Raw genomic sequence first — 23,073 nt, 5'->3', positions numbered from 1 at the left:
GTGCGAGTATAGGTAGGTTTTAGTCAACCAGACATTTTACTTTCAGGTTAAGAAAATAGTCACCAATATCTCATATTAGATAAAATTAGATAGTCATTGTGCCAAATGGAATATGTAATCACACACCCATAATAAACCTAGCATGATTTAAAAAGTGAAAAAGTTTTTCCCTTTGGCTTTTGATCGACATTGTTCTACGACTGTATTTTGATAGCAATAGTTTATATTAATTTGTAAGGTAATTTGCTGTTAGCACTATCTTTGTTGCCTCATTGTGATATGTACAGCGTTTTGTCGCAGTTCCAGCTGGTGTGCAATGCGTTACATAGTAAATGAAGTCGCAGTGATTTGTAAATACTTGCAGACACTTGTGTTTTCCATTTACAGAGAAAAATTAAACAGTATGTAAAAATAAAAGCCAGATTGAGCTTTCTTAAAATAACACAAACAAAAAAGGCCAAAAACTGGTCAAGTATTCCAAATTCTGATTTTCTTTCAAAATAGACATGTTTTTATTTTAAATACAATTCATAATTAGCATTTGGGATAAGTGAACTACAAACACTGTCACACTATCTTGTTTTAATGAATGTACCCATTATGTAAACACATTTGACTTCAAGTTGGACTTAAGACTTTAGCTTGGCAATGTTGAGCGTAAGGTTTTTTGTGCGTCTGGGGCCATTCTGAGTGGGGTGGGGGTGTGGGGGGGGGGAGCAAACTGCCTCGCTCCAAATGACTGCTACTGGGTATCATTATTGATGTGGTACCCCAAATATACATTTTTAAAACAGACATTCATATTCCTGCATCGGAATTCTAATTATAACAGTTTGTAGTTCATGGCCCATTTACTTGGAGGATTCGGGGACAAGATGTTTGAGTGCACCTCCCACCAGGTGGAGGCTTCCAGTGATAAGGACATGGATCTCGGCAGCATCGAACAATGGAGCAGCTTTAGCCATCACGCTGGGTTTCAATGGCATCACTTTTTTGAAAGGGTTCACGAGCACTGGATCCCTACCCTGTGTGATCCATTGAAGGGCGCTGAGGATGCAGGGAAACACGAGCGTGTCCGCTTTCTCCTCAAGGATCAAAGACAAGCTGTCCTCAATTAGTTGTGGGGTGCCACTAATGTTCCCTGTGCTGTTGTGCAGACGCCAGCTTCTTTCGTTATCCAAGCAGCGAGTCAGCATGTGCTCCACTGACACATTGAAGTTCTGTTGGTCTGAGAAGCAAAGGGAGGACAGATGATCTAACTACAGATACCTTCTGTTTGAAAGTTCCTTTCAATGTATAATCCCATTCATGGAAATGTGTGGTATAAGTTAACTAACAATATTGAAACAAACCGTTTTGTTAATGCCATTTTTGGGTATTGACACTTACATGTAACAACATGAATTAAAGTAAGAAAAAAAAATAGGCTTGTCAAGATTAGTCAACTGATCAAGACGACAGTGATCATGATAATCAACAATTCAGTTGATTAGTCGGCGAGGCTGTGACCAGGGCCGTGCCTAAAAATAAACGACCAACCAACCAACCCCTCACATTTCAATGAATGAATAGAAATGCCATTCATCAGTCCCAGCTTCCCCAAGAACAGACACCTTTCAATATGTATTTTAATATGTACGTAAATGAGGAAAATAGCACTATAATATTGCACTTAAAAAAAAATACAGTACCGTATTTTCCGCCCTATAAGGCGCACCTAAAAACCTAAATTTTTATCAAAAGTCAACAGTGCGCCTTATAGTCCGGTGCGCCTTATATATGGATCAAGTGATGAATTTGTTGATCCATACTGGTTGTACACAGTGCTCTGCCAAAATGTTTTAGTACGTTTTAGTACGACTAGTAAATTACAAGGTCGCATCGCTTCCCAACATTACGGTAACTGTAGTCAGGGGGCGTCACCGAATAGCTGTTGTACCCGCGAGGCTATTTCATTTCAAAATAGGCTGCTCCGTTAATGTTTCGAGTAAATCTACGGATCGATATGGAAAGGAAACATAGGTAAGTAGTACCAATGCGTTAGATCGAACTTTAGTCAGTTCTGATCATTTTACAGGAGCTCGTTTGAGAAACGTGATTGTTTACACTTTGCTGAGGCTCATGGGAGATTGCGAGCTGAGGCTCATAGGAAATTGCGGATGGCTAAGCTATAACGATAGCTGCTATACGCGCGAGGCTATTTCATGTCAAAATAGGCTCCTCTGTTAATGTTTCGAGTAAATCTACGGATCGATATGGAAGGGAACCATAGGTAAATAGTACCAATGCGTTAGATTGAACTTAAGTCAGTTCCAATCATTTTATAGGAGATCGTTTGAGAAACGCGATTGTTTACAGAGGGCTCGTTGGTTATTGGCTAGTGGGTGCATACCGCAACCCTAGTCAACATTAGTTTGTTGCAGTAAAGCTTCTATTTTATGCGCCTTATAGTCCGGTGCGCCTTATATATGGACAAAGTTTTAAAATGGGCCATTCATTGAAGGTGCGCCTTATACCCCGGTGCGCCTAATAGGGCGGAAAATACGGTAATTAAATATAACTGAAAATAATTAAATGCTCCTCCCAAAACCACCTGAGAGAAGTATACAAAAAAGACAGGGGCAAAAATGTTCCTCATGTACATTATCGACAAAGAAATATGTACCGTATTTTCCGCACTATTAGGCGCACCTAAAAACTTACCTTTTACTAAAGAAAACACAATGCGCCTTATATATGGATCAATTGATGAATTTGTTGATCCATACTGGTTGTACACAGTGCTCTGCCAAAATGTTTCAGTACATTTTAGTACGACTAGTAAATTACAAGGTCGCGTCGCTTCCCAACATTACGTCAAAACATTAGTCAGGGGGAGTTGCCGAATAGCTGTTGTACCCGCGAGGCTATTTCATTTCAAAATAGGCTGCTCCGTTAATGTTTGAGTAAATTTACGGATTGATATGGAAGGGAAACATAGGTAAGCAGTACCAATGTGTTAGATCAAACTTTAGTCAGTTCTGATCATTTTATAGGAGATCGTTTGAGAAACGCGATTGTTTACATTTTGCTGAGCCTCATGGGAGATTGCGAGCTGAGGCTCATGGGAATTTGCGGATGGCTAATGCTATAATGATAGCTGCTATACGCACCAGGCTATTTCATGTCAAAATAGGCTGCTCTGTTAATGTTTCAAGTAAATCTACGGATCGACATGGAAGGGAAACATAGGTAAGTAGTACCAATGCGTTAGATCAAACTTTAGTCAGTTGCGATCATTTTATAGGAGATCGTTTGAGAAACGCGATTGTTTACAGAGGGCTCGTTGGTTATTGGTTAAAGTTTTAAAATGGGCCGTTCATTGAAGGTGCGCCTTATAATCCGGTGCGCCTAATAGTGCGGAAAATACGGTAATATATTGTTGATCTCACCTGCATTGCAGGCAGTGATGGTCTCTGTGATGTTAGGACAAAACACAGCAAAATCAAAATGGCATGGCTGAAAGGAAAGACAAAAACAAATGTGACAGAGCATTTTTAAGCTGTAAATACAGCCACTACTTTGTGTCAGCTAAAGAAAATATTAAGCTTACGTTGCTGCGCACACGGATTTATCTATAGCTTCAGAAACCCCACCAGTACGTCAAACAAAGAAACATACAAACATCACAAGACTTTATACCCCTTATACCTTTAGCAGAAAGACACACATGGCTGTGTGACTGTATGGCAGGGGTGTCAAACAAATTTTTGTCAGGGGCCCGATTGTCCTCATAGTTTCCCTCGGAGGGCCATTATGACTGTATGGCTTCCATACACATACAGTATAGGCTACACAACACTGATGAATAACTAGTTTTGAAATCAGTAAAAACGGTTCAAGTAGTTTAAAAAGATTTATGGCAATAAAAACATGCTAGCAATATCTCTATTTTTAAAAGATGAAGACAATTTGTAATTTTAGTAATGACAAAATGTCGATGCAAAATTTGTCTTTGCGGGCCATATAAAATGACGTGTCGGGCCGTATCTGGCCCCCGGGCCTTGAGTGACACCTATGCTGTCTGGGGTCCAAACATTTAATCATTACATTTATAAACAAGATCAATTATAAGTAACTGTTGCCATCACAATATTAACAGTGGCAAGTAGCCTATTTATATTAAGTGGAATCCACAAAATGGAATTTTTGGATAGAGAAAAATTACTAAGTCAAAAAAGGTGGTCTGGATTTTACTTTAAAAAAAGAAAAAAAAAAAAAAAAACCTTAATAGGCACTGTTTAAAATGCACTTAAAAATGGTGGCAAAACTGTTGAGCAGTGGTGTCACCATCTGTTTACTGATAAAGTATCATGAAATCAAACTGTTATTTTCAAAATCAAGTAATCAATAAACTAAGCTACTTTTAACATCCATCCATCCATCCGTACCGCTTCACGGGGTCACAAGCGGGCTATCCCAGCAGTCATCGGGCAGTAGGCGGGGGACACCCTGAACTGCTTGCTAGCTAATCCCAGGCTACACAGAGACCAATGATCATTTGCTCTCACACCTATGGGCAATTTGGAGTGCTCAAGCGGCCTACCAAGAATGTTTTTGGGGTATGGGGGGAAACCGGAGTTCCCATGGAAAAACCCACACAGGCACGGGAAGAACATGTAAACTCCACACAGGGAGGGCCGGAGGTGGAATACCTTTAACATCAATTACTTAAAAAAGTAGCTAAGTTACATTTTCAACGTAAATGATGCAACACACATATACATATATATACATATATATACACATATATACACATATATACACATATATACACATATATACACATATATACACATATATACACATATATACACATATATACACATATATACACATATATACACATATATACACATATATACACATATATACACATATATATATATATATATATACATATATATACACATACATATACATGTGTGTGTATATATATAGATATACACATACAGTACATAAGGATGTCAAATTGACATTTGTTAATAATTATCAAAGAGGCGCTACAGATTACTGACCATAAGAAGTTTAAGCATGGCTGCACAGTCCCTCTCCCCTGTGGCATTAAACAGCAAAATTCTTGCAACAGGTCCACTGCAACACAGATGTCAAGGTTTTGCGTGAAAAAAATGCTCTTTGAACACCTGTCATGATAATAGAGGCACAGGAATAACGAGACAAAAAAAGATCCCAGATGGGTTTGACAAAACCTGAAGATAGGATCAGAATTGTGCCGAAATAACCTAACATCTACATGTTTCACAATTTATATGTTTATTCTTCTTACGGATCAATGCTCAATTTGTAAAATTCTGCTCAGTAAGAGCAATTGATAAACCAGTTAAAATTGTTTTAGGTCATGGTAAAAGATTGGATTTAATGATTCGGAGTGAGACAGATGGTTTGATAAACGTGTTCTTTATGTTATAGTTATTTGAATCACTGTTAATGTTACATCAGGCCCGTTCTCAGTTCCTCGTTTGTGTTTGTCACGTTAGCATACCGTATCGTTTAGCCTATTGTTGCTGATTCATGTCTGTTCTTGGTGTTGGATTTTGTCAAATAAATTTCCCCCAAAATGAGACTTAAACTCCGGTGTGACTTGTATATGTTTTCTTTCTCCTTTATGGTGCATTTTATGGCTGATGCGACTTGTACTCCGAGGGACTTTTAGTCCGAAAAATACGGTATATATTTTACTGTATCAATCTGGGTTGTAAATCTTATCTCCCATGAATGTTGACTTCTGAGACTGATGGTCACCTTGTGTTCATTTCATGCTGGGCTGCGATCTCTTTGAACCAATTTACACAAGCTTGTATACTACGCATCGTGTGAGCACCATCCAAGAAGTAAGTTATTGTGCCATGTTTTATCATTTGATTTCTTCCGGGCCACTCGGTGTCTGCCAGTCCTGAGATCACAGAAAAATGACAATTAAAATAAAACAAATCAGTGGATGCTGTCACATTCAAGGTGTATCATCGTTAGGAAAATCTGCAAAGAAAATTACGAATGCCTGTCTAAATTATAGTGGCTTGGAATACTGCTAAACGATTTTGGAAAAAAATCTAAGACAAACAATAAATAAATACATGTCTGACAAACAAAATCAGATGTATTATACAAATGTCTTGGTTTTAATACTCAATACCTGGCCAAATTCTCAATTAGTTTTTAATTCTCAAGTCTAATGACAACAATAACAGAAAGAAATGTAAGTTTATCATTTAAATGTTTCATTAAACAATGATATGTAAACAAGTGGACTGAACCTATCTGAACCCAATGTTATCAACAAGATCAATAATGATATCGCTTTTTGAAAAAAGTACCTTTCTTCATGATGGGGGAGGGTGTGAAGGAAGTTGCCTCAGGTATACTTGAGGTCTCAAAACTGGTTGATAAAAACTTTTCCCCTGTTAAAAAAACAACAACAAACAGCCTTGAAGAGAGCTATAGTGTTAATATTGTCTACTTTATTACAATAGCTTTTAAATGCGTTTAAAAGTGTTTCAGTAAAGGGAAAATTGTCTGATGACAGTTTCGGCTGTCACTTCACCCATTGTCCAACCTGTGACTGCTTCCTTGTGTGACATGAGCTGATTGGGAGATCTTCAATAAACTAACTTGACCTCCGCTACTGCTGAAGGATAGTATCTCAGGTGCGTGGGAGCATTTAAGCCCTCTATTCTCCTCTTGAAGGTCAACCAAACCGATCAGCTGTTTTTACACGTCACACAAGGAAGAGGTGACAGCTCTGATGAAGGCTGACAGACAGCCAAAACTGTCAGGAGGGTATAAGAATTTTCTCTAAACTTGAAACAATTTTCTGTCCAGGGGAAAAAAACAACAACAGCATTTAATTAGCCTTGAATCCTTAAAATTGCTTAGATGTTTTCATCTCTACTGGATGTCTGAATATTTAAACTGATATCTAAAAATTGAGAGGCAGTTCTTCCTCTATTACCTGGTTGACATCTCTTTTGCAACCAAGTGTGACTCAGTTGCAGGGCCAGTGAGGCATTGGACCGCTGGTGCTGTCCCGCCAAGCCCAGTTTTAATGGTCCACAGTTTGCCTGGTAGTCCTCAAAGTCAGGACACACCCACAGAGGGCACTACAACAACAGTTCAGGCGATTATGTGTTGGAAATTGAAACAGCATTTATTGAACATGTTTGGAACAGTCTTTATTGAACATTCTTTTAAAAAAAATAAAAAATAAAAATTATTTTATTAAAAAACACTCCTGTTAAATCACACGTGGGGGTGTAGCGGTTGAGTTGCGCATGTGCGTTTCAGAAAGGTAACACCAAATAAGCATTTGTCTTTGATTATAGGAATATTAAGATCCTTTGCAGCCAAAATCGTTATGATTAAAATTCGATTAATTGAGCAACCCTAGGGCAATTGACCTTTGGCAAAAAAAAAAAATTGCCAAAAGCATATTTATAGTTGGGTGGAGGGAGGACCATAAAGGGTGCGAGTTAACCTAAATCTTGGATGCTCGACTCATTTAGCACCATCTAAGGTTAATGTTTGCGCACGTTCACTGATAGCAAATGAACACTACACATTAATCGACAATGCCACTATTCTCTAATGGACGCCCACAAAAGAGAAAAAAAGGGTCCACCTTCGAGAAGTCGTAACTCTCTTAACAGCACCCCACTCTCGCCTTTATTGCTAGACTGCAAAGAAACCCTAGAGAGCAGTTCTGAATTGTTTTGTCCTTATCTAGAGCACATTCATTTTGTTCCGAAAAAGTGTGAAATCTGTCGATCAGTGGTGAAGTCTCATTTGTATTCATAAAATAGTGGGACCAAAACAAAGAATGGCTTGTTCAATTATTTCAGAAAGACGTAGCTAACAAAATATGTAATTGATTTAATTACAAACTGAATTGATGGACTTGTGGTCTAGAGACCCATCGGTATGTGAACAATTAAAATTGAGATATCAGTAAAAGGTACATCAAATGAATGTTTGCTTACACTGATCTCTTTGGCCCTGTTCCTCAGTACATCCATTGCCTCTCCTGACTGTTTGACTGTGAAAGCAGGGACTCCTGGCTAAAAAACAAAAAAAGGAAAGACCTAAACATGCAGATGAGGAAGTCAGAGGAGATACGATAAAAACATTGCTGCATGATAGAAAACCGGATCTATTTGTAATTTTTAAAACCAATCCAGATAAACATTATTTCCATGAGTCATTTCATTGTCCGTGAGTCATTTTATTGTCCGTCAAAATAGGGCCAATAACCAACCAGTCGCTTCAGAAACTTGCGATCAATATTCAGGCAAGTTTACAATCTAAATATATTGTGTATGAACAAGTAATATCATCCAGTAAAATTCCCAACCCTTCATACTTTGTGACCACTTATGATGAGAAATGGAGTTCCTAAAGTAGAAGTGTATAAAAGCTACTCAAATACAAATTAAAACGTGCCATTCACTCTGTCGTTGATGTACTAAATCACGATTCTGTCTGAGATGTATAAGCCACTTTTACGTTACCAGCATTTTAGTTATTAAATTCTGTGTTTTTGTCTATGGCAAATAAAATCTGTCTTTAAAATATCAAGTTAAGTGACAGACGCGTGCATCCGTGTGAGATTATAATGTCAAACAGAAGATAGAGAAACCTCAAATCAATGCTACAATATCACCCCCAAAATAAGTTCGAAAGAAAAAAAAAGTAATTCGTTGACTAGGCTTGTTATTGGGGAAACTTTGGCTGAAGTCAGTACAAGAATGGGAACTTTAAATCAGAAATCAAAAGGTGAAGTTGTCGCTACTCTTAGGTGAATCCAAGCAAGCCCGTACCATTTCTGAAGATCTGATGAAGAGTAGTAACAAGCACAAAAAGTAACATATGGTAGTTGTGCCTGTAATGGCAACACTGACCTTAAAGATGCCCCCTTTTTGCCAGGCAATCTTCTCTATAGTGTCTCCGAGAATCTGTGTGTGGTCTATTCCCAAAGAAGAGATCCCACATACCCACGGTCTCCTGTGAAGTAGCAAGATCAAGTAAAAAGGTAAAAACAATAACTACAAGTGCTGATTATGCCACATGTGAATGTATACAGAACACAACAGTCATCAATGCAGTCCAAAACTGTGATCTGCCATGTCAAAATGAGCCAGAACATCTCAGGTAGATTCTGAGACACTGTACGTGGCAACAGGTGTTCTGCAGGCCAAACTTCTACTTCTTTTTCATGAAATAAACACTGTGAAACGTTAAACAAATGAGACCAAGAAACTATCAAGAGAGTATAGAGACAAGTCGAGAATGAGACAAGGCCATGACTGTAAAAAACGATCAAAAATACTACTCAATAGGGGTGTAAATCGCGGGTTTTGTCACGATACGATATCATATCGATACAAAGAACCACGATATGATATTTGCCGATATCTTAAAGCCTGCTGTGATTCATTCACGATACAGTGCTCTACGATCGATATATATATATATATATATATTTTTTTTTTTAAATAAAAAATATAGAACAATATCCTGATTTATAACAATTCATACACAAAATTAACAAGGTACTGCAAACTCTTTATTTGGGAAATTACAAGAGTATTGTAGTATACAAAGTGCTTATTTTAACGCTGAACTTTAATGTCGTGTTTTTCCTTTAAATGTGCGGTGAGATTTGTGGTCCCTGAATATTTGATAACCGGATGGCAGGATTTACAAACTGCACGTGTCTTGTCCGTTGAGCCATCTTTTCTTTGGAATCCAAAGTGCTTCCAAACAAATGACTCAAAGCCTAAAGGGGAGCAATTTCCTCGTCTTTTGTGGACACTAGCCATAGCACCAGCCCAGGAGCCGGGTACTAGTTGTCGACTCCCCTTTCACGTGCCTGCTCTGCTCACAACGCAACACGCCGCACACTGCGCCCGGAAAGAGGAAGCAAGCGACAATGAACTGGATTTCAAAATAAAGTCGCGTCTAATGTCCGAGGTCAAACACGGCGATATAAATCGATGTTTACGTTTAGCATCGATGCCAAGAAATCGTAGAGCATTATATCAATTAATCGATGTGTATCGATGAATCGTTACACCACTACTCAACATAGCTGGAGTTGAAAACGAGCCATGTCTATTCATATTGAACGACTATTACAAAGACCGTAGCAACACAAGCAAGCGTCTAAGAAGCACTGACAATTTTCGTTTTTTGTTGATTATGGCGACACTATACGGACAAAAACGGTAGTGTTTTTCCTGAAATAATATCACATTTTCTATGAATGCCAGAACATAGCATTGTGAGTTCTTGTTTCCAGTGGCTGAGTGAAGGATGAGTAGCAGCGACTATGAGGTAATGTATCCAATTGTGTTTAAAGAATATTATAGAATGATGTTGAAAAGAAACCTTTAGCTTTGGTTCTGTATTATATTCTCCGACTGTGCCGCTCCCCCCACCTTACTTGTCACCAATTAACGCGCTGACATTACCGACACCTATAGGTAGAAACAGCTAGACCAGGGGTGTCAAACTCAAATTCACAGTGGGCTAAAATTTTAAATTGAACAAAGCCGCGGGCCAAGATTGAACAAATGAAACTTTTAACATGGAATCAAACAAAAAGTTTTGATTTTACAATGAATATTGAACAAGCAAGGCTTATATAACTTCAAAGTGCAGGCGTGAATTGAGCAACTTCAATGCAAAGCTAGTCAACTAGTGTAGTTGATAATAACACTAATAATACTAATAACAATACCGTTTTTTTCCATGTATAGTGCGCAAAATTTAACTAATTTATTGTCCTAAAATCTAGGGTGCGCATTATACATGGGTACAATTTTTTTATTTTTTTTATTTAAAGAAAGTCATGGTACAACATACGACCGCAATGCTCTCGTATCAGACGCTTGCTCGATCACCTGCTCGTTTGCTGTCTGTCACAATGTACCCTACACAAATCCGAAACATTTGTTGCGGCTCCGAGTCACGACGAGGGGCAAGTTTTGGTTTCCAAGGGTGTTTTTATTCCTCTTCAACGTCTCTCCCATACAGAGCCGCCTTTTTCACGTCCGCACGCCTTTTTCACATGCGCGCACGGAGCGCGGTGGTGCGTCTAGGGCAGTGCTTCTCAATTATTTTCTGTTACGCCCCCCCCTAGCAAGAAGAAAACTATTCGCGCCCCCCCTCCCCACCGTGACTATCCTAACTTGTCTTGTAAGTCGTAAAATGTTGCACTGTCGCAAACGTGACAGAAGTAACAATGAGAGCGCCACTGCCCCCTGCTGTAGTAAACGCGCAATTACACTTTATTCTAGTACTGCCAAAAAAAAAGCCTGTTCCCCAGGGTCACACGCGCCCCCCCAGGAATAGCACCGCGCCCCCCAAGGGGGGCGCGCCCCACTATTTGAGAAGCACTGGTCTAGGGGCAGTCGGAGAAATCAACGCCAACAAAAAAAATTACATCCAGCCTAGTTAAGACCATACCAAAGACTATAAAAATGGGACCCATTGCCTCCCTGCGTGTGTGACGATCATTGGGACTTAAAAAAAAAAAAAAAAAAATTTTAAATCATAAAAATTGGGTGCGTATTATACATGGGTACAGGCTTTTTTCCAGCATCAGCATGCCGTTTTTAGGGTGCGTATTATACATGGGGCGCACTATACACAGAAAAAAACGGTAATAGTAATAATAATAATAAAAAATAATAAAACATATCAATGGCATATTAAATAAAATTTAAATAAAAATTGAATGCCACCTTTCTGTTTGCAGCGTTCTGAGGTAAATGTCAAAATTAGCTTCTTACACAGGCTAATAAATTTGAAAATAAAATAACTATGAATAAATCAACCATTCAGGGCTTGGAGTAGCAAGAAAAAGTGCATAGAAAATGTATTTACTGCTCATTTTGCGACACACTGATCTACTCCGATGCGGCCAAGCCAGATACCTGGCTTAGGCTTAGGGTTTGAGCTGAGGAAACCGTCATTATCGAACAAAGGTGTTCGTCAGTCAGACGTCTCCTGTGAGAAGTTTCCGTCATCTTCATTGAGGAAAAAAGTTGCTCACATAGGTAAGTGCTACCAAACATGGAGAGTAATTGAGCAACTTCAATGCGAAGCTGAGGCATCGTGTCAGGGATGAACTGTGGAAACTGTGCGGCCCCAACAGCGTCAAACTTTGACTTCAGCGTTTCATCACACTGGAGTTCAATCAGCTCCATTTGGAGGTTGGTTGGTGCTTTTTCCACATCAACTGCAAAGGGATTACTCAGGAGTTCAGATCTAAGTTTCTGGACATCAAAGTCGCCAAACCACCGGCTAAACTCAGCGCCGAGCGCACTGAGTTTTTCAGCAAACTGTGCGCACACAGCGATAGAGATCCGCGTTTCTATGGTTTGGCAGCAGGGGAAATGGCCAAAGTTTGCTTGTAGCATCTGATTCTCCTACAGGCACATCTTCATTTTAAAAGCTCTCACTGACGCATACATATCTGTAATGATGCGTCCCCGCCCCTGCAGCTGCAGGTTCAGCACATCAAGGTGGCTTGAGATGTCACACAGAAAGGCCAGCTCACACAGAAACCTTTGCTCCCGGAGCTCTGCTGTGTCCTTCCCTTTGCTTTCCAGAAACTGGCATATTTCTTCACGCAGTTCGAAAAATCTGTTCAGCACTTTTCCGCGGCTTAGCCATCTCACCTCTGTGTGATAAGGCACATCTGTGTATTCTGAATCACACTCTTCCAGAAAAGACTTAAACTGGCGGTGATTGAGACCTTTGGCTGAGCCAAATTGGCTCTTATGAAGTTAACAACTTGTGTTACTGTGGACATAACATCCTCCATCTTCAGCGCTTTACCACACAGGGATTCTTGATGTAAGATGCAGTGATAACAGATAATTCACCTGCACAGTTCTCTTCGCGCATCTTTTCACAAATCCTGCCCACCAGTCCATTCCTTTTACCACTCATGGCTGGCGCACCATCAGTGGTTAATCCCACAAGTTTATTCCACGGAAGGTTTATTTCAGTTACACATTTGCAAACCTCCTCAAAGATTTCTTTCCCTGTGGTTGTGCCATGCATTGGTTTAAATCCCAAAAGCTCCTCCGTAACACACAGATTTGATTCCACGCCGCGGACGAAGACAGACAGCTGCGCAGTATCAGACGCGTCAGTGCTCTCATCCACAGCAAGGGAAAAAGAAACAAAATCTTTTCCCCTTCTCCATCAACTGGACATGCAGATTGGTGGCAAACTTGCATGTGCGGTCAGCTATTGTGTTTCTGCTCAGGGTTACGTTTGCAAAGGCTTGCTTTTTCTCTGGGCACACTTGGTCACAAACCTTCATCATGCACTTTTTTACAAACTCTCCCTCATTAAAGGGTCGGGCTGATTTGGCGATTTCTTGTGCCACAATATAACTTGCCCTTACAGCAGCTTCACTTTGTGTTGTGGCTTTTTTTTCTGTTGTGAAACCAAACCTCTTTTCCTTTACTTTCTGGTTCCTTTGAGCAGTGTCCAGGTCCTTATATTTGTCCTGGTGTTTGGTTTCATAGTGTCGTCTAATATTGCACTCCTTAGTTACTGACACGTTGGCTCCACAAACAAGACAAACAGGTCTGTCTTGTATACATGTAAACAGATATTCTGTCTCCCACCTGTCCAGAAAAGTTCTATTTTCTGCCTTTCTTTTCGCCATTTGTTGGTAGGGTAACACAGTGACAGCTGTCGTTTGAGGTCGCAGTGTGGGGGAGAGGCACGGACATGCGGGGTGTGCACATAGACTGTATATAAGAAATGGACGTAACATCCGTGACGTCACCCATTGGTTTGTGGACTGCTGCTCGGTAGCCAATAGTATCGAATCTAGGCAGAGCCATCTTGAAAATTTCAGGTGCATTCTGGGAAAAAACGAACACGGATTCTACTTATATGGGCATGAGGCGGAGTCATGAACGGACGTATGGGGACCAAAGCAACAGAAGAGCATTATGGGATTTGTAGTAATAGCGATGAATGCGGTGTTACAGCGCTGCCTCTGTATAATACCGGCGGGCCAGCTCTAATATTAATTTGAAATTGCCTCGCGGGCCAAATATAATTAGACTGCGGGCCAGAGTTTGACACCTATGATCTAGACTGTAGGGGAACATCCGAAGTTCTTAATTTGACACAGGACTTCAAGTTTAATAGTTAATGATTTGTTCCTGTTGTTCCTTAATTTTTTTACTTTGAACATGGTATCAGTATTTGATATAAAAAAAAAAAACTTGATTACGTTGCCTCATAGTTCCATACTAGACCTAACCAAGCACCTGTTTCTAAGGTTAGCGGTATAATTTAACATGAGAAAATAGCAGCCTAATTAGTAACAATGAGTAGTGTAGCACAATGGTTGTTGTGTCATAAGAAAGCCGAGATCATTCCTTTTTGATTATGCCAGAAATATTTTTCAAATATGGGTTACTGTGACACATTTTGCTGTGGCAGGTCAAAATTGTACCTCCAAATATGACAACTACATGTCTGCTCCTCACTTTTTTAGACAGTTGATATCAAAGGGGAAACAGAAACAGCAAATGTACCTTATAATGTTTGTGCAGTCAAACGCTCCACCAATCCCAACCTCAATCACAGCCAAATCCACCTGAACAAAGGACGACAATGAAACATATCCTGACAGGATTTCTTTAAGATACAAGTCATGCTCCATATCTGTAAATTTTGAACAATGTAGTTTGATAATTACTGGGTCATGCTTTATATTACAGGGTTGAGGAGGTACCGAATGTGTTGGATTCTGGCACAGCTCAATTCAAGCTCCAAATTGCTGTCTGACAATGTAAACTGAATACCTACCTTTTCTTGAAGGAAGACATGAAAGGCCAAGATGGTGAGAAAGCGGAAATATGCAGGCATTGTCCCATCATGAGCTTCCTAAGAATTAAACAGATATTAAATTATTGGAAAAAGAATGACTCAATGTCTCAGAAGATTTGGCCTTTATGTAGTGTAATGAAAGTATGCAACGCAAAATAGCTCCGATTTATTAATGTTAAAAGTTGAAAGGCTAAGTTTTTATTTTAAATACACATCAATGACAGTTTAAATACTTTTGGACCTAACGGTACGCAATCCAATGTCCAATTTAAAGTGTCGTGTCTTATTTAGTGACCATTAATATGCATCTGACCTCAAAGCTACTTCCCAGCCAAACCACAAGCAACTTGGCATCACATTTGCTAGTGGGTTATGCAAAGTGAATTGCATCAGGAAAGAATTTTGAGTTGCTTAATGGTAAGGCAAGTAATGTGACCCAGCTTCATTGTCACGCGTGGGTCATGCGCGTCATGATGTCAAGGGCCTCGTGTTGTATTAGACAACTTAATTGTGACACAAATAAGGATGTTTCAACTCTTAAAAGATGTATTTATTATCTTTGACAAGCAAAGATAAACCATTTTAACAGTTTAAAAACATTAAACAATTTGGTTTGTATTGTGTGTGGGGTCTTCAAATAAACTCAATTCCGTACACATAAAGATGTTCTTTCAACACCGGTCAAGTATGCGTGTCCACAAGTGACTTCGCGATTACAAAGCCAATAAGGCTCATCCTAAAAGGCATATACACAAATGTTGATAAATTAGAAAATTTATAAAGGAGGTCAAATTATTTTAATGGGAACACAAAGTGGGTATTATTTTGTTGGCTCTACAGTAGAGGATTTATTGTCTTTTGGTTTGTTTCAGGCTGATATTTTTATTTGTTTTGTGTTCCTAAATAAAGTTAGAAAAAAAAATAATAATAATAATAATAATCATACAGGCCCTCTGGTTATACGCCAATGTTGGCTGAATATTTTTGAAGATGATGGCAATGTCTGCATGGAAATAATGCTTATTTTCAGAACCACTTGACACCATCCCGGAAACGCATGTTTATAAGAACACGACATCGGGCAGGCCGCCTACCGCCCCAACACGGCTGGGATACCCTCCAGCGCTTCTACGACCCGACTGAGGGATAAGTGGTTCAGGAAATGGATGAATGAACATCAGGTAGGAAATTACTAGATAGGATTGGTAGGATATTTATTTCCTGTTGCTCCCACGTTTGTCAGTGAGAGAGCTTCTTTGATTGGCTTCATTTCATTCCCTCTCCGTTTGTGGAGTCAACCACCTCAGGAGAACTTCCTCCACAATTTTTTTTTTTTTTTAATGGTATATTAAACAGGTTTAGTATATAATATATTGTCAGCCCCGAATAGTTTTAGACCCTTTTTACTGGGGACATAAGCACTAGGGGTGTAGCGATTCATTGATACACATCGATTAAGCGATCTAATGCTCTACGATTTATTGGCATCGATGCTAAACGTAAACATCGATTTATATCGCCGTGTTTGACCTCGGACATTAGACGCGACTTTATTTTGAAATGCAGTTCATTGTTGCTTGCTTCCTCTTTCCGGGAGCAGTGAGCGGCGTGTTGTGTTGTGTTGTGAGCAGAGCAGGCACGTGAAAGGGGAGTCGACAATTAGTAAGCGGCTCCTGAGCTGGTGCTATGGCTAGTGTCCAAAAAGACGAGGAAATTTGCTCCCCTTTAGGCTTCAAGTCATTCGTTTGGAAGCACTTTGGATTCCAAAGAAAAGATGGCTCAACGGACAAGACACGTGCAGTTTGTAAATCCTGCCATGCGGTGATCAAATATTCAGGGACCACAAATCCCGCCGCACATTTAAAGAAAAAACACGACATCAAAGTTCAGTGTTAAAATAAGCACTTTGTTTACTACAATACTCTTGTAATTTCCTAAATAAAGAGTTTGCAGTACCTTGTTGATTTTGCGTATGAATTGTTATAAATCAGGATATTGTTCTATATTTTTTATTTAAAAAAAAAAAGAAAAATATCGATCGTAGAGCACTATATCGCGATATATCGTGAATGAATCACAGCAGGCTTTAAGATATCGGCAAATATCGTATCGTGGTTCTTTGTATCGATATATCGTATCGTGACAAAACCTGCGATTTACACCCCTAATAAGCACGCTTAACACAGCTCACGCAAAATAATTATTTTAAAAGTCTTATAAGACGCAAGATTGTCGGGTGTTTGACATCTTTGGTTGTGAAGGAGCAAAATCAGGACAAACACAGCCCTGTTGTCTTTGTATACTCCTAATATTACACATCTGACAGGAATTACAGTCAAAAAACTCCAGCTCTTAACATGCAATATTTCAAAAGCCTTATGGAATATGATTTCTAATAAATCAGGAATATCAATATGAAAATACCGTAATTTCTGAATATAAGCCGCACCAGCTAAAATTCCTGTTTTGTTCAAATATAAGCCGCACCGACGTATAAAATGCAGTGTTTTAATGAAAAATCCATTGATAAGCTGCAGGGTTAAAAAATATGGTACATGAAATAAAATACTGTAATAAACTGTATGCGTGACTTGTTGTATTATTGACCCACCTTTGTTTCATCCAGTCGTCCATAAACCTGCCAGAAATATTTTGTAAATAGGTCTTTCCCAATTGGCTGTCCATTGATTCGGATCCTCTCCCTTACTTGGACCAAGTGTGGGGAACTACAACCACAGTAAACAAACTATTTATAAAAAAATAAAAATGAAGGCTTTCTAAAAGCAAACATACTGAAATATGAATAATCAATGATCAATATTTGTATATGCCGATTTAATCAATTAGCAATATCCGTGTATGACGATTCAAAACAGATGTTATCTCAAGGTACTTAATATTCTGTATAACCACACGAGAGCAAGCAAAATAATAGAATACAGATCCATATCCTGCCTACATCATGTTTTGTTTCAACAATAAAGCCCATATGTTACCAGCGCTAACACAGATGGACATACTACAGTTGAATCCCCCTATTCACGTAGAAATGGGGACCGGCCAGCATATAGCAAAAAAATTGAGTATAACAGATGTGTGTGGTAGGGCTCCACACTTTTGCCCTGGTGGCACTGGTGCTGGCAATTTTTTCATTTGGTTGCTCCAGCACAGAATTTGGTTGCATACAATGCAGTCAGGGAGATGCAGTTGTTTATTTGAACCCTCAGGGTAACAAATGGATAAACTGGCACAATTATAAAAAATTAGAAATCCCAGATTTTTTTTTAATCTGCCTATATGTGATTCACCAGGTGCTCAACTTTGTGTTTGCAGAGGTCCACTGAATCGTAATCATACATTTTACCTGTAAAATCCTGTTCGGAAGCCATAACCTCTCAAAATTTGCTCAGTGAAGGCACATGTTGACCCCTGGAAAACAAAAAAATGAAAAATACAAAAATACTAAAAATCTTATTTTCCATACTATTTATTCTCATAAGGTCGCATGTAAACTGCAATTTATCCCAGCAGACTTTCTATACTGGTCCCCAGCCAATCGGAGCCCATATTGTATCAACAACCATTCACTCTCATATTCACTGCTCTGGACAATTCAGAGTCTTTCATGACATGCATGCACAGGTTGAAAATACAGACTTCCCACAGAAATGATGAGATCTAAACCCCAATCCTCGAGAACTGCAAGGCAGAGCCATGCTAATCATCCACCACTGCCACCAAGCTACCGCTTTGCCGACAACACAGATATTTGCATCAGGTCAACTCACCTTGCCCTTTGTTCCCGTCACATGAATGATGTTTAGGTGGTCTAGTTCCTTCACCTTTGAAAAACACACACAAGATAACCAATGATGTAATAAGTACTGAAGCGATCACAACAAACAATAGTTTCCTTTGTAATGATTACAGTCATAGAATGTGACCTTTGGACTATTTGAGTTTAATACTGTACTCACGGTGAGGCCGGCCCGTTCTAGGAAGCCTCTCATGGCTTGAAGCTGCAGCTCAGGATGGCTCCGCTCTCGCCGTACTTGCTCCAGAGAACTGGCATTTGTTTGTAGCGTGTTGAGGGTACAAATGGCATCCTAAAACAAAAGCAGTAAAGCCTTTATAAACAGTCAATTAGACATTTTTGTTGTTTTGATACTTGATTTAATAATTGGCTGAGCAATCTACAAATACAATAAGCAACAAAACAGATGATTAATTTTTGGTGCAAAGAGTTTGAGATTTCCCAAATGTGACATCACTGTATTAAAAATGTCTTCCCCCTCAATATTGTTGCGATTTAACGTGATTACTTTCAAGGTCACAAAGCTATAAATTCATCTGTATTCGGCTTTTACACCACAGATGGACCACTTTGTACATGTCGATTGTATGACAGTGAAACCCAATAAATGTTTATGTAATCATCTGATCGTATTAACACATAAAAATGATATATTACTAGTTTTAAAATTAGATGTCAAGGATAGCAGTTTGTTCAATTGTTGGTCAAGCTACTGTAAAAAGTTAAAAAACATATTGCAAAATCTCAATGTTTTTACCCATGACAAACATTTTGGTACAGACTTTAGCAAGAATCATGGAAGTTGACAGACATTATATGCCTTCAAGGGCCACATAAAATAATGTACCGTATTTTTCGGACTATAAATCCCGGGTTTTTTTCATAGATTGTGTGTGTGTGTGTGTGGGGGGGGGGGGGGGGTTGACGACTTATACTCAGGAGCGACTTATGTGAAATTATTCACAAATTTTCAAAATTCAAGAATCCAGGATGTAGTGAAACCGCGATAAACGAACCGCGATGTAGCAAGGGATTACTGTAATTTGAACTGCAACTGACGTCAGCGGGGCGGCGCACACGCGGCGTTGATTACACAAAAGACAAAGGATTCGATCATGGGATTTAATGACTTGGAGTGACAGAGATTGTTTGATAAAATTGTTGTTTATAATTATATGGGCCTGTGGAATAATTTGAACTACAACTGACGACTAGTCCGACGTCAGCGGCGCAGCGCACACGCAACGTTGTTTACATAAATGACGAAGATTTTGATCGATGGATTTAATGATTTGGAGGGACACAGATGGTTTGATAATATTGCTGTTTATAAAATAGGAAGTTGATCTATACTTTATATATCATATGGGTCTGTGGAATAATTTGAACTGCAACTGACGACGAGTCCGACGTCAGGGGCGCACACACGGCGTTGATTACATAAAGTACGATCGATGGATTTAATGATTTGCAGTGACACAGATGGTTTGATAATATTGTTTCTTATATAATAGTTATTTGATATAGGTTAGGGTTGATAGATTAGTTTGATCCTATGATTATGTTGGAATGTAACCTGTAATAATTAACCTAGCTTGTCCCGTCTTAACAAAAGTAATAGAACAAAGTGCTAAGATCTTTTGAACCTATTAACCAGCTGCAGAGGAAGCAATCAAAGTTGGTCTGTTTACTAGGGGTGTAAATCGCGGGTTTTGTCACGATACGATATCATATCAATACAAAGAAGCACGATACGATATTTGCCGATATCTTAAAGCCTGCTGTGATTGTTCACGATACATCACGATGTAGTGCTCTACGATCGATATAGAACAATATCTTGATTTATAACAATTCATACGCAAAATCAACAAGGTACTGCAAACTCTTTATTTAGGAGATTACAAAGTGCTTCCAAACAAATGACTTGAAGCCCAAAGGGGAGCGAATTTCCTCGTCTTCTTGGACACTAGCCATAGACCCAGCCCAGGAGCCGCGTAGTTGTCGGCTCCCCTTTCACGTGCCTGCTCTGCGCTCAACACAACACGCCGCGCACTGCTCCCGGAAAGAGGAAGCAAGCAACAATGAACTGGATTTCAAAATAAATTATTGTGCATTTTATGGCTGATGCAACGTATATTCCGGAGCGACTTTTAGTCCGAAAAATACGTTAAAGGTTTTTTGAAACACAGAGCAGTCAAGCGTGCTATATACTTAGCTTTTTGTACGATAGCTATTAATGAGGACACACTAAAAAACTGCACATCTGCATCAATGAAAAGCTCTGCAAACCAATTGCAATATGTGATGCTTATAACCATAGCAACAGTTTGGGGTGGAAAAGCAATTCGCGACGGCTACTCCAAAGGGTATTGTTAGATGCTCTGTTTGGACTTGTGCAAAACAAAAAAGCTGGAGGTCAAGAACACATCCTATAATCTCATTAATTTGCACTCTTGCAAAATCAAATTATCCTAACAATGGCAGTCTCCGTGAGAGAATACAAGATGTACTACGTAGCAGTGCTCATTTGCGATTTCTTTCTTTTTATTTCAGATGCATAGCTCATTTTTATAATGTGGACCAATTTAATTCTTTTAAATTATACTGTAGCAACTAATGCCAGACTTGTTTATCGAATTTTGTGAACTTGTGTGAAAAAATACAAGTCAAAGTGTTTTATGAGTAAACAACTCTGAATGAGACAGTTGTATAAACCATATCTAGTGAGACATGCTTAACCTATTTTTTTGCAAAAGCCCATCATTTAGGTACAATTAATTAGATTTTTCATTGTGATACATCTTCATGTATTGCTTGAATTTTGAACAATACTAGTATAATTAGTATTTATTATTATTATTATTATTATTATTATTATTATTATTATTATTATTATTATTATTATTATTATTATTATTATTATTAATCGTAATAAGACCTTGAAATTTTTAACTTCATATTAAATCGTAAGAATATGAAAGCTATCCGAGACATCAGTGGCAGAAGAACAGCGTTTGAAGTTTAGTGCAAAATTAGATTATCTACCATCATCACCGCGATTAAACGAGACAATAGCGACCCTAACTTCAGCAATTCAATTCATACACAGCACGTGTTGCGTTTGCCACCTGCTCCACGTTAAATCGTTTGGTTAAATCACGATCATTTCATGTGGCAGTTGTCTTTCAGTTGGGCAAAAAGAGCACTCTACGCTTCGGATGACACAGGCGCATTAGATAGATACTGTACAATCGTAAGGCTTCACTGACCGTGTCAAATAAGGCCGGATTGTTCGTAGTCTTCTCCGGTCAGCCATGTTGAGGACTAACTGAAAACTTTAATGCAACTCAAAAGTTGCGGTAAGAATTTGACAGACTCCCCAGACTAGCTAGCCAGCAACGAGTTAGCGAGCGGCGTAACGCGGAAGTTTGGCATGAACAGGGCTCACCTGGTACTCCATTCCCGGAATATGAGGAGCAGTCTTGGTGCTGTAGTGTTGGACTGGAAAACCCGCCAACTTGCACGGCCAGACTCGCCTTCTGAGCCTCGCCGCAAACACAGACGGCTTCCACACGCGCGACATGCAAACCATTATTGGACGCTGAGCTGTCAAGGGAAGTTCGAACCAAATATGGTGTTCGGGGCGTGACGTACTTGATGACGTTGCGGAAGCAAATGCTTATGCAGAAATTCATAGCGTTTAAAAAATAAAGTAAATAACTATACAAACTAATTTAAAAAAAATTAAATGTATATTAGAAAAAAAAAGAAAACAAGACCGTAGGGGGGCGGAGGAATTGTGAAAGTAGAGGCATTATAGCGTCAAGGGAAGCTAGAACCAAATATGGTGTTCGGGGCGTGACGTACTTGATGACGTTGCGGAAGCAAATGTTTATGCAGAAATTCATAGCGTTTAAAAAATAAAGTAAATAACTATACAAACTAATTAAAAAAAATTAAAATGTATATTAGAAAGAAAAGAAAACAAGACCGTTGGGGGGCGGGGGAATTGTGAAAGTAGAGGCATTATAGCGGGTCGATCTGTAAGCGGACGGTAAAGGGTTCGAATCCAGCGATGACCGAATCACATGTCCTTGTGTTCTTGGGCAAGACGCTTCCCACACCTTATTTCCTCTCGGTCGCCATTGTAAATGAGAAAGTGTTCTCAATTGACTTACCTGGTAAAACATTGAATAATAATAATAAGAAGAAGAGGAATAGTAATAAATGCCCACGAGGGACAATATTTCTCATGTTTATTTTTTAAAGCCCGTTTAGCATAATTATCCTATTAATAGAAAGAATTTGAATAATTACAGGTTAAAATCAGCACA

General features: G+C 39.0%; 1 protein-coding gene across 2 annotated transcripts; it reads right to left on the bottom strand.

The window, feature by feature from the left end:
- Positions 1-482: 482 nt before the first annotated feature.
- Positions 483-22,364, bottom strand: fpgs (folylpolyglutamate synthase). 2 transcript variants are annotated; one of them, XM_061293672.1, is made up of 16 exons: positions 22,188-22,321; positions 22,009-22,074; positions 18,900-19,028; positions 18,711-18,764; positions 18,287-18,351; positions 17,534-17,648; positions 14,902-14,979; positions 14,628-14,689; positions 8,952-9,054; positions 8,034-8,111; positions 7,010-7,157; positions 6,375-6,458; positions 5,803-5,953; positions 5,058-5,133; positions 3,432-3,498; positions 483-1,228 (listed from the first exon to the last, which is right to left on the bottom strand). In XM_061293672.1, the coding sequence occupies exons 3-16, from the start codon at positions 18,930-18,932 to the stop codon at positions 852-854; spliced, it is 1,491 nt and encodes a 496-aa protein (XP_061149656.1). In that variant the 5' UTR covers positions 18,933-19,028; positions 22,009-22,074; positions 22,188-22,321; the 3' UTR covers positions 483-851. The 2 variants fall into 2 exon arrangements, with proteins under 2 accessions (XP_061149656.1, XP_061149655.1); XM_061293671.1 differs by lacking the exon at positions 22,009-22,074 and having other exon boundaries at positions 22,188-22,364.
- Between the last annotated feature and the right edge of the window lie 709 nt (positions 22,365-23,073).

Source organism: Syngnathus typhle, linkage group LG12 (genome assembly GCF_033458585.1).
Source record: "Syngnathus typhle isolate RoL2023-S1 ecotype Sweden linkage group LG12, RoL_Styp_1.0, whole genome shotgun sequence".
NCBI classification, from domain to species: domain Eukaryota; kingdom Metazoa; phylum Chordata; class Actinopteri; order Syngnathiformes; family Syngnathidae; genus Syngnathus; species Syngnathus typhle.
Note: the sequence above shows the minus strand (reverse complement) of the source record. Positions and strands in the feature narration are given on the sequence as shown.